Here is a 12,498-nt window from a genome sequence, read left to right on the forward strand (position 1 = left end):
CCAGCCCTTGAAACATGGAGACAGGTAGTGGAGTAGAACAATTTTAGTAAATGCTTGTTTCGTCCATCCCTAATGGAAATTGTGTGCCTCTGACGACAAGCACTACATTTACTTGATGCAAATTAACCATTGTTAAAATCACGTACAGATGTTTATCGTTGGGTCGCATTTAGGTGATGCCTGCAATTTGTGACATAAATCCAATTTAATCCAATCCAATCATACTAATAATAAAAAAATTGATGGGTTAGATTGCAACATAAATAGGATTTAATTTTGATCCTTAATCAAGGATCATATATTCAATCTAGAACAACCTTTTTTACATTTGTTACAGTGGTTTACTGTTACTCCTCCACATTTTATCAACAAAAAATCTCATGAAACATTTGTTCAAGCCATCTAGAAAGTGTCTACATCATCCAGTCTCTGTGAGATTGTCTGCTGTAGACATTTGAAAGCTTTATGATAATTCAAGAACCCCATGAACCAGATATCGAAACCATCCACTGTCACAATTTCCATGTACTTCTGCGATGGTTTCTTCATGTTTTCACTCTGGTTTACTCCCTTTATTTTCTCAAGTGGAACCACAACCTTGTCATGGACTCTCAGATATTCCCCATTTGCACAAGGGACTTTGATTGATCTCTCACTGCAAAAGGCAACCTTCTCAGACGAAATGAAAAGTAGGCCTGCAATAGGGCCTGCTGATGTTGATAAATAACATTGGCAAGCCTTCAATAGCTTCTCTCCTTCTCTGAAACTAAACAATTGCTTGAAAATCTTCTCCAACCCTCCTACTTGAAGAATCCTTGCCCCTAAACTCAACTTTCCCTTCACTGTTTCACTAATCTTTGTCCCCAATCTAACTGCAGTTTCAAAAAAAGTAAACTTTAGCTTTCATTGCACTTTAATCTTAAGAGACATTAATATATCTGATAGCATGAGAGTGTTTCATACCATGCTCTCGGACGCCATGGGCGAATGTATCAGCTTTCTTCCCTAGCAAGTTCATCCTTTTAAGTACAAAGTTTCCTTTGCCTGCAATTACAAACAGTTTCCCATTAGAAAAAGAAACATCTTTTATTACCATGAAATTCCCATATCCACCATTACTAAAGATTGAAAGGGAGACCTACTTTTTGTTGACCCTTGTGATGAAATGTGGTATTGACCAGCAGCATCAGGTAAGTATTGCCTTGATGTTCTTCTCTCAACTCCATATGTTGTTGCTTTGATTGGAACTCCAATAACTTGTTCAAGTAGCTGATTCTTCATTTTTTTTATTTTTTTTTTATTTTTGATGAAAGAAATGGAATACAATGCCTACAAGCTGTTGAATGTTTCTTCAGGTACTGATGAATCTTGTTTTTTGGCAAATGGTATGTATTTAAAGGGCATATTGATGTGGAAGTTGAATCCAACTTTTTGGCTGCATGAGTCGCCAATAGCTCATCACTTTCAAAAGTTAGAATTTAAAAGAAAAAAATATTATAAGAAGATTTGGTCTCTTTTAAGAAAAAGGATGTCGTGTAAAGGTTCAAAATCCTTCTTGATGAAGTCCTCGAATATGTTCAGTAGTCCAAACTCTAATATGAATATCCGATACAGATGTGCCCGATACCTTTTAGGATAATTTCTCTATACACATATCCAAAATGTGTAGATAAAAAACACAGGTAGATAAAAAAACACCCATAGGAAAGATCATAACTATAAAAGGAGGCAACCATAGTCTATACAAAGCGGCAGTGCAGTTCAAAAATATAAAACAATACCCTGTATAGTTGAGACAACCTTTTAAAATAACTTTATTCTCGTTCACTGACTCTAAAATGATGTGGCATTGAAACTTTCTGATGTCTGCCACTCCTTTACTACTAAGATATAAAGAAAGAGAAGCAAGGAAAGATTCACATCAACCATCACAAATTGTATACTAAAAGATAGGATAACAATAATGTCATCCATGACCAGGTGAGATAATGTCATCCATGACCAGGTGAGATAATGTCATCCATGACCAGGTGAGATCAACTGTGATGCTCAACAGCATCTTTCTTTTTTTAATAATGGACATTTTAAAGATCTCAAAGTAGTAGCTCTCTCCAAAGTTGGTAGGTATTATCTTAAGTTGGATTTCTTTGTTTAAGAAATCATAAATGTTGGTATTTCATATTATTTTCACAATACTTTTGATGATAACCGATTGTTAAGTAATGATTAATTTGCTCTGCACTTTGTAGTTCTCTCTACTTAGCACTGGTAATCATTTATAAGTAAAAAGATTGTAAGTGATGGATATGTAAATAGCTCAAAATTTTCCAAATTTATTATGTAAGTGATGGATACAATCGCTTTTGCCCTCTCTGTTCCTCTTTCACAGTTAATCCCTTCAAGGCCAAGAATTATAGCTAAATCTTCAGGCTCTTTCCCTTTTATTTTCCTCTGTCAATGAAGGGATCTTTAAAATCTTATGAGCTTCTATATGTAATGAAAAGGGTGATAAAGCGAGGTTTCCATAAAGCAACCATGTTTTGAAAAGGGTATGAACTATGGGCTCCAACGGTCAAACAAAAGAAGCAACCAAACCAAGCCAGATTTTATATGCTTATGTGGAATGCATTCTTTTAAACATTCTTTAATTTGTAATCCTGAGGAGGAAATGAATGGGGAGTAGGCCATGTGATATAGAGATTTAGACTCACATTACCTGCTTTTTTCCAATGCCCAAATCAGCAATAAAAGCAACACAAGAATGAAGGCAATTCGAGGCTGGTTTTTGTCAACATTTTTCAAGGAAAACATAGCATAGGATGATTTTGGACTTTAATGTTGTTTGCTGAAGTAAAACTGCCACATCAGGAGCATTCCCTACATGGCATGATGGCATTAGGAGTCTAGATTCTGAGTCTTTAAATGAAATCAGTAAAGTTGTTAATAGGGCGGCAAAGGGGTTGCCTGGCTTTCAAAGGTGCTTGCAACACGAAAAATGAAAAATTGGTAAGATGACATTAGTATAATCTCCGGAACTTTAAAACTTCATTATCGTATTTCAGTCTGAGAACAAATTTTATGCAAAAGTCATTAGCAGAAATTGCCTAAATATGTTTAGTAAATGCTTGTTCCGTACAGACCCTTTCATTACCATCCCTAACGGAAGTTGTTTGCCTCTGATCACAAGCACTACTTTTACCTGATGCAAGTTAACCATTGTTAAAATGACATAGATGTTTATCCTTGGGTTGCATTTAGGTGATGCCTGCAGTTTCTCCAATATCTCATACTATAATACAATTAGTTGTATGAGAAATTTTCATGGAAACAAAGTAAAAAAAAAAACAAAAAGAGGCGTTTGCGAGTCTAATATCTCAAACCCACCCACCTGTGAAAAACAGTACAAATCCCAACAGAAATCTACCTTGAATTAATCATGAAACATCATATACTTGACCATATGCGAAGCAAGCCATAACAGAAAAAGCACCTTGAAATAGACATATTTGTTCTTGTGCTAATGGTTGCAATAGAGAAGGGAAGCAAAAATAGTTGCCAGAATGCTGTCCTACTCATAAATCTGCCACATTTGACTTGCCTATTCCACATATGCCTACATAAATGCATGTAAGTCCTCTCCCTGTGGCTTATTTAGAGATTAAACACATTACACACAATTTGTGGTTTCAAATAGCATATCTTATTCAGGCTACAATGGACAATTCTAGTATAAGTCAGACATGTTTGAGAACATATTCGCGCCAGATATAAAGAATCCCAGTAAAAAGAAAGTAAAAATCAACATAAAATATATTTTGATTTTGATCCTTAATTAAGGATCGTATATTCAATCTACAAAAACCTTTTTTTACATTTGTAACAGTGATTTACTGATTACTCTTCCACATTTCATCGAGAAAACAATCTCTTAAGTCACCTAGAAAGTGTCTACATCATCCAGTCTCTGTGAGATTGCCTGCTGCAGACATTTGAAAGCTTTCTGATAATTCAAGAACCCCATGAACCAGATATCGAAACCATCCACTGTCACAATTTCCATGTACTTTTGACATGGTTTCTTCATGTTCTCACTCTGGTTCACCCCCTTTATTTTCTCAACTGGAACCACAACCTTGTAATGGACTCTCACATATTCCCCATTTGGACAAGGGATTTTGATTGATCTCTCACTGCAAAAGGCAACCTTTTCAGATGAGATGAAAAGTAGGCCTGCAATAGGGCCTGCTGTTGTTGATAAATAACATTGGCAAGCCTTTAACAGCTTCTCTCCTTCTCTGAAACTAAACAACTGCTTGAAAACATTCTCCAACCCTCCTACTTGAAGAATCCTTGCCCCTAAACTCAGCTTTCCCTTCACTGTTTCACTAATCTTTGGTCCCAATCTTACTGCAGTTTCAATAAATAAATAAATAAAGTAAACTTTAGCTTTCATTTCACTTTAATCTTAAAAGACATTAATTAATAGCTGATAGCATAATAGTGTTTCATACCATGCTCTCGGACACCGTGGGCGAAGGTACCAGCTTTCTTCCCTATCAAGTTCATCCTTTTGAGTACAAAGTTCCCTTTACTTGCAGTTACAAACAGTTTCCCATTAGAAAACGAAACATCTTTAATTACCATGAAATTCCCATATCCACAATTAGTAAATATTGAAAGGGAGACCTACTTTTTGTAGCCCCTTGTGATGAAATGTGGTATTGGCCTGCAGCATCAGGTAAGTATTGCTTTGAGGTTCTTCTCTCCACTCCATATGCTGTTGCTTTGAGTGGAACTCCAATAACTTGTTCAAGTAGCTGATTCTTCATTCTTTTTGGATGAATGAAATGGAATACAATTGCCAACAAGCTGTTGAGTGTTTCTTCAGGTTGTGATGAATCTTGTTTTTTGGGAAATGGTGTGTATTTAAAGGGGGTGTAGATGTGGAAGTTGAATCTAGCTTTTTGCTGCATGAGTCACCATTAGCTCATCACTTCCAAAAGTTAGAATTTAAAAAAGGAAAGATTATAAGAAGATTTGGTTTCTTTTAAGAAAAGGATTTTGTGTAAGGTTCAAAATCCTTCTTGATGAAGTTCTCCAAGTCCAACATGGTCAATAGTCCAAACTCTAATATGAATGTCGAATACAGGCATATTCAGCATACATTCGAATACGGGTAAATAGAAAACGCCTAGTGTCACGGGCCGCAGTTCAAAGCCCGTGACCATCGCACCAAATGCATCCAATGGGGGTCTATTGCTTAGATGGGGATCATTTGGCCCACGAGAACTGGCCCGATTCAAAGAGCTACTTGATAAGCCTGTCAGATTGAAGCCTGGTTGGCCCGATAACGAGGAGATGGCAACTTAGGCTATTATGGTAACTAATCTTAGAAGATAGAGGGAATCATATATTGTAAAGATTAGATTAGATTTGATATGGCATATCTTGTAAATCCCTAAAATAAAGGGATATGATTAATCTCGTCCGTCGATGTATTTGTATCTTAACCGTCGGTTTTGGGGGAGCTCAACTATAAATAGAGAGCCTCCCCCTCATTTGTACTCACTCCTGAATTGTTTCATTATTCTTTGTGAATAAGAATTGAGAGCATTTACTCAAACACTTTGCGAGCGCTCTTTCTGTTGTTCTTTTGTAGCTTCTTTTGGCACAATCGCTTCCGCTATACAAATTGGTGCCTTGGAGGAGTTCTAAGGAATCCTCACTTTTGGGCTTAAAAGCTGACTTAGGCGAGTTTGGAGCAAACGGATCGCCTAAGGCCGCACGGTTTGCGAGACGAAAGGTCTAGCCTCGTGACAAGTGGTATCCGAGCCAAGGTTTGAACCAAGTAATATTCGAGTTGTTGGTTCAAAGGCACCGTTGAGATGTCAAAAGAAGAGTTCGAACAAAGGTGGGCGAGGAAGTCTTTGAGGGAGACATTATCGGCAGTAGAGGAACGTATGGGAAAACTCGAAGGATCCATGGAGGATGTAAAGGAGGCACTCGATGGGGTCGAGGATCGCATAGTAAACTGGAAGGAGCAGTCCAGAGACTATGTAAAGATGTCTCTTGGTTCCACCATGGATAAGGTAAACGAGTTGTTTAATTCACACAGGGATAAGCTGTCGGATAGGAACGATGCTCTCGAGGCCATGATGATGGCTTTGAAGGAGGAAACAATGGCCACGACGAGGGCTCTGAGCACAAGAATAGAGGAGCTTGAGGGAGAGCTGGCCTTGTGTCGAGCAGTCGTAGGGAAAGGAGTGGCAAATCAAGACTCGATGTGAGGATGTCCCGGCCGAAAGAGTTTGTGGGGACAAGGTCTGCATGTGAGGTGGACAATTTCTTGTGGAGGATGGAAAACTACTTCTGTGCCAAAGGCATCATGGAGGATGCGGTTAAGGTAAACACCGCTTCAATGTTTCTTACTGACATTGCGCTTTTATGGTGGCGAGGTAGGACCACGGATAAAAGGTATGGTGAGATTGGGACGTGGCAAGAGTTCCAATGCGAATTGAAGGGACAGTTTTACCCAGAGTTTGCCGAGGAAGAAGCTCGGGCAAAGTTGCAAGGGATAACGCAACGGGGCACAGTGGGGGAGTATGTTCGAGAGTTCAAGGAACTTATGCTCCAAGTTTCAGATGTGACTGATGAAGAAGCATTGCTTGCTTTTCAAAAGGGATTGAAGCCGTGGGTCAGACAGGAGGTGGAACAAAGAGGTGTCCAAAAGCTGTCGGAAGCCATGACGGTAGTTGAGTCCGTGGGTAAGCTTGGTCTAGGGAAAGACAAGCTTGGGTCTTCCAAGTCCGAGGAAAGGGGCGTATGTGGAATGGATCACAAGGAAGACATTGTTGATGGCAATGGCAACGGCGTCAATGGTGGTAATGGGAAACCACGAGTTGGGAAGAAAAAACCCAAGAGGAAAAGGGACAAGCTGAAATGCTTTCTCTGCGACGGTCCACACTTGTTAAAGAAATGTCCAAAGAAATTCGCGCTTAAGGAGAAGCCGGTATGTAAGGCCTTGGTACTTGGTTCGAGCGCAAGGGGTGTCGAAGCCAAGGAGGCCGAAAGCGAGAAGAAGCCAGTGGAGTGCTTCTTGTGTCAGGGTCCACATAGGTTGCGGAAGTGTCCGATGAAGTCTGTCATCGAGGGGAACGATGGAGCAGACAAGGAGCCCAAGAAGCTTGGTTCGAGCAAGGGAAAAGCCGAAGCCAAGAGGGCAAAGAGGAGCAAAAAGAAGCAAGTAAAGTGCTTCTTGTGCCGTGGTCCGCATGAGTTGCGGAACTGTCCAAAGCAAGCCGGAGTCAAAAGAAAGGCAACGTCTGAGCTTGGTGAGTCGTCGGAGGGACTTCCACCCAAGGAAGAGGTGAGTTTGTCATCGAACTTAGTGGAGAAAGTTGCGATGAAAACAGTGAAGTTGGGACCAATGAGGCTCAAGTTGAGTGAAGCGTTAGAGTTGGCCGAGTCATCGACAAGGCTTCCACCTATGGGAGAGGTGGGTGATGCATCGGACTTCAAGGGAAAAGAAGTGATGCATGAGGGACAGTTGACCAGAGTAAATGCGAAGGTACATTCCGAACACTGTGATAGTGTTTTGCATTCTAACTTGTTGACTTGGCGAGAACGTAGGGGCCCTTTCGAAGTTCTTGAGCAAAGAGGCCGAGAGACTGTGGGCAAAGCGAAGCCAAGTGTGGCGAATCAAGAGGATTCTGTTCGAGCGAAGTTAGAATGTGGGCAAGAGAGCGACATAGCTTCTTGTCATCGAGATGTACAAACGAGTAGGACGAATCGAGTTAAGAAGCGACGTAAGCCGAGGCAAAAGTCCCGAAGGAAGGGAAAGGCTAAGGCGTTGAGACGAGACCGAGGCGAATCCAGTCAGTGCCATTCGGAAGTCGCAACGAGGACGTTGCGAGAATGGGTGGGGGAGAATGTCACGGGCCGCAGTTCAAAGCCCGTGACCATCGCACCAAATGCATCTAATGGGGGTCTATTGCTTAGATGGGGATCATTTGGCCCACGAGAACTGGCCCGATTCAAAGAGCTACTTGATAAGCCTGTCAGATTGAAGCCTGGTTGGCCCGATAACGAGGAGATGGCAACTTAGGCTATTATGGTAACTAATCTTAGAAGATAGAGGGAATCATATATTGTAAAGATTAGATTAGATTTGATATGGCATATCTTGTAAATCCCTAAAATAAAGGGATATGATTAATCTCGTCCGTCGATGTATTTGTATCTTAACCGTCGGTTTTGGGGGAGCTCAACTATAAATAGAGAGCCTCCCCCTCATTTGTACTAACTCCTGAATTGTTTCATTATTCTTTGTGAATAAGAATTGAGAGCATTTACTCAAACACTTTGCGAGCGCTCTTTCTGTTGTTCTTTTGTAGCTTCTTTTGGCACAATCGCTTCCGCTATACAAATTGGTGCCTTGGAGGAGTTCTAAGGAATCCTCACTTTTGGGCTTAAAGGCTGACTTAGGCGAGTTTGGAGCAAACGGATCGCCTAAGGCCGCACGGTTTGCTGCATGAGTCACCATTAGCTCATCACTTCCAAAAGTTAGAATTTAAAAGAAGAAAGATTATAAGAAGATTTGGTTTCTTTTAAGAAAAGGATTTTGTGTAAGGTTCAAAATCCTTCTTGATGAAGTTCTCCAAGTCCAACATGGTCAATAGTCCAAACTCTAATATGAATGTCGAATACAGGCATATTCAGCATACATTCGAATACGGGTAAATAGAAAACGCCTAGAGGAAAGACATGACTATAAAGGGAGTCGAGCAATTTAGAAACTGTCAAAAGCCACCTGAAAGCAAACTAATTTAATTTGGTTTAATTAATTTTGCAGGAAATCTATGGAAAAGGCATAGTCTGCCTGTATAGTTGAGACAGCCTTTTAAAATAGCTTTTTTCCCTTTTAAAACAATTTCATACATGCAATTCAAATTCAATTTTTCATACACAATGATAAGTATATATAACCATCTTACACCACTTCATTTGAGTATATAACCAATAAAATTATTTAAAATGATAAATTTTTAATATAATGTATTTTATTGCTCTTACTTATGACTTAAAATCTTAGATTAAGTGGCTCAAACTTTAAAGAGAAGTTTAAAACGAACCAATATTTGAAAGATCATTTTGATGCCAACTTGCCATATATACCAAAAATGAAAATTCATTGGTAACAGTGAAATCAGCTATCAAACACCAAAGAAATTAAAATACACAAATATGTATCACCATTACAACCCTGATAAAAAAAAAATAACACCAGCACAAAATACGCCAATAATTCAAACACAAGAATAATAGAGCTCATCTCCGACGGTAACTGTAACAGCAACACACCCTTCCACTCACAACCAAAAGAGCTGAAACATTCTGATTTCCTGTGAACTTTTTTCTTATTTGTCAGACCTATTCATCATGTGATGAGAAAAAAGCAAAATAGGCAAACAGTTTCGTCACCAACAGATTATCAGCAAAACCCACTACTAAACCACTTTTCTTAGCCACGTTGAGGGTCGCTGCCCACTTCTTCAACATGTTCCACTTGCTATACTCAAGTGTCAACTCTACCATCTCCTTTACCGCGGCACAAACCAGAAGTAGACTAACCTTATGAACATCAGCAGTAGCTTCCCCACGAGCATTTTCAATCTGGGTTGCAATAGGTTCAAGGTAATCTGGAGGTCTCCCCCAGCCAGTGTCCTTCAATGCTAGTTCTAACCCATCGTAATCTGAAATACCCACTTCTATGTTGTTTTCGTCATAAAGTTGACTTGCCAATTCACAAAAATTAGACCGCAACTCCTCTTGACTCACAAAACTTCCGTTGCCTTGATCAACAGGACTAGCAAGACCATTGGTTTCAGTACTAAAATTAGACGGTAACTTCTCCCTAGTCGGCAAATTTCTGTGGTCTTGATCAACAGGAATAACATGACTATTAATTTCAGTACTTTTTCGTAACCATGGAAATGCTGAAAAAAACTGAAACAACAAATGTAGAAAACATGTTATAATTTCCTATTAATCATTAAATATATTACAAACAGAAGATAGATGGATGGATGTGTGTGTGTGTGTGTGTGTATGTGTATGTGTATGTGTGTGTGTGTGTGGTACCATTGTTTTCAGAGCCTCCACGCTGAATTCCTGAGATTAAAGAGAAGGATAAACAAATCATCAAGATGGAGAGATTTAAACATGGGCAAGTTGAAGAAATACTCGACACGTTGTGATCTGATGCACTGCAGTAAACGGGGAGGCACGAGAGATATGGTCTGATCATATTAGGGTTTCTGGTTTAACCGTAATGAAAATCTAAGTCCCATGTTTGATACGTATTCAAACACAGGTATGATGTACAATCCTTCAAAAGCATTCCTAATACATAGAAAGCCTTGTGCAAAAAGTGAACATAGCTGATACAGACGATTGAATCTGAGCAATGTTCTAAGAACCAGACTGGTTCTCAGCTCAACCACTTCAACAATAATAAAATAGAAATAAAAAAAATCCATAGCCGGTTGAATCATTACTTCTCTTTATTCCAATTTCAGGTTTTTTACATGTTCATAGCTCTTTACTCTATTTCAGATTATACACCACCGATCGGACCATCAGTTCCCTCTTCAACTGGCAAGTCCAATTTGGTTTTGACAATGCTAAATCTGAGTAAGATTGATGAAAAAGACACTTACGAAAATGTACACATACCATACTTCCGGAGAAGATTCCGTTAAGGTTGTTTATATTGGTTAAGTCCTGAATAAAACCAAAGATAGAAAGTTAGCATTGAAGATTTAGAAGATAATCAAACTAGAAATTAGATTAGCGCGGCATGAAATCAAACTTTAATTAAATTTATTAAGAGTATTTTAATATTAACGCTAACATACCTTTAGCCGTTGTTCATCTAAACCTTCAATTTTCTCTCCTACAGCAAGTAATTCATTCTTCGCGTTTCCCTCTGTTAAAACTCCGTTCTTGTAGTTGCTCTTGATTAGCTGGAGGTTTTGCTTTTCGGTTTGGATATCAGATCGGACTGGCCATTGAGTTTTGATTTGCTTGAGAGTGCCGAGAACTTCTGGTAAGAGATGAGAAGCATTTTTGGCCATCATCGTTTGAACTACCAATATAACAGATTCCATGTCTGCCATCTTGTCCTTGATTTTACCAAGACAACGAGTTAAAAAACAAGGCATGAAAAAAAAATGCAAAAGCTCAATTAGGAGACTCACGTTCTTCATCTTTCTATCAATTCGATCCTTGAGAACTTTCACGATTTTCTCCACAGATTTCTTCGCGATAAGCTCTTTCAGATTGTTCTCCGGTGGATGTTTCTCGGAAGTCGATGCTTCACCGGTATCAGAGATTCCCTCACGCCGGCGCCGTTTTTTTTCCAGAAAGTTATCGGAAGCCAATTCCTTGTTTTTCTTCCTTCTACTCGACATTGAAGGTCCACTCTGGGTTCCGTTTGGAAAATGGAAACCACCATTGTTGCTTAGGGACCGATATACTGAAAATTTAACAAAAATCATATGAAATTTCTGAGTCCATTTTTTTTTTAAAAAAAAAGGAAGACTTTTTTTTCTGAAATAGAAAGAACTACCAAAACGAAACGAATAATTAAAGAAATTATACAAATTCCAAGAAATTTCAGTAGTACTCACTTGTAAATTAGAGGAGCGAAGGGCGGCCTTTCGAAAAGTACAGCGAAAGAAATGAAGGAATTTATTGTGGTGACTGAGGATTGATTATATAACATGAATGCCATTGGAGAAAACTCGAGCTGTAAACTGAAGTGAGTAATCCCTTAAGCGAGTCGGTAGAGACAACTGAGATAACTGAAGTGAGAAGATGGCGAAAACCTGAGCTTGCACAAAATTAATTTTAGGCCCATTTTTGGGTCAGACTGGACCCAGGTCTAAAAGACAGGCCTAACTTTTTTCCCTTTTACCGACTCTAAAAAGATTGGGCATTGAAACTTTCTGATGTCTGCCACTCCTTTACTACTAAGATATAAAGAAAGAAAACCAAACAGAGATTCACATCAACCAACACAAACTGTATACTAAAGATAGGATAACATGCAACTTGCACTTGTACTTGCACTATAATGTGGATTTGAAGTTGAGTATAATCGGTTCATGTAATTACTTTTAAAAAGTGACATCTAATAAATTTGGGTTTCGAATCTCATGATTTTTAATCCCTTCCTTTTATCTGCAAAATGCAGTCCTTTGTATATTTATATCTCTGATAATGCAGTGAGAGTGACTTTCACAGTCAGTGATGCTGAGGAATTATTTAAAGAATGTCATCCATGACCATGTGAGATCAACTGTCATGCTCAACAGCATTTTTCTTTGTTTAACAAAGGACATTTTAAAGAGCTCTAAGTTGTAGCACTCTCCAAAGTTATTGGGTATTATTTAAAGTTGGATTTCTTTGTTTAAAGAAATTATAAATGTTGGTATT

General features: G+C 38.9%; 3 protein-coding genes across 4 annotated transcripts; all 3 read right to left on the reverse strand.

Annotated features, from left to right (window-relative positions):
• Positions 1-231: 231 nt before the first annotated feature.
• LOC105794988 (GEM-like protein 4) lies at positions 232-1,374 on the reverse strand. The gene is made up of 3 exons (XM_012624409.2): positions 1,143-1,374; positions 964-1,044; positions 232-872 (listed from the first exon to the last, which is right to left on the reverse strand). Exons 1-3 carry the CDS (start codon positions 1,279-1,281, stop codon positions 403-405), a joined length of 690 nt encoding a protein of 229 aa, XP_012479863.1. The 5' UTR covers positions 1,282-1,374; the 3' UTR covers positions 232-402.
• Positions 1,375-3,781: 2,407 nt separating this feature from the next.
• LOC128031899 (putative GEM-like protein 8) lies at positions 3,782-4,903 on the reverse strand. Its single transcript, XM_052627802.1, has 3 exons — positions 4,691-4,903; positions 4,512-4,586; positions 3,782-4,407 (listed from the first exon to the last, which is right to left on the reverse strand). Exons 1-3 carry the CDS (start codon positions 4,827-4,829, stop codon positions 3,938-3,940), a joined length of 684 nt encoding a protein of 227 aa, XP_052483762.1. The 5' UTR covers positions 4,830-4,903; the 3' UTR covers positions 3,782-3,937.
• A 4,233-nt stretch (positions 4,904-9,136) lies between these two features.
• LOC105794986 (uncharacterized) lies at positions 9,137-11,956 on the reverse strand. 2 transcript variants are annotated; one of them, XM_052628604.1, is made up of 6 exons: positions 11,691-11,956; positions 11,259-11,536; positions 10,917-11,183; positions 10,735-10,782; positions 10,141-10,170; positions 9,137-10,005 (listed from the first exon to the last, which is right to left on the reverse strand). In XM_052628604.1, exons 2-6 carry the CDS (start codon positions 11,469-11,471, stop codon positions 9,430-9,432), a joined length of 1,134 nt encoding a protein of 377 aa, XP_052484564.1. In that variant the 5' UTR covers positions 11,472-11,536; positions 11,691-11,956; the 3' UTR covers positions 9,137-9,429. The 2 variants fall into 2 exon arrangements, with proteins under 2 accessions (XP_052484564.1, XP_052484565.1); XM_052628605.1 differs by lacking the exon at positions 10,141-10,170 and having other exon boundaries at positions 11,691-11,955.
• Positions 11,957-12,498: the final 542 nt, after the last annotated feature.

The sequence above is a fragment of the Gossypium raimondii genome, chromosome 3, assembly GCF_025698545.1.
Source record: "Gossypium raimondii isolate GPD5lz chromosome 3, ASM2569854v1, whole genome shotgun sequence".
Taxonomy (NCBI): domain Eukaryota; kingdom Viridiplantae; phylum Streptophyta; class Magnoliopsida; order Malvales; family Malvaceae; genus Gossypium; species Gossypium raimondii.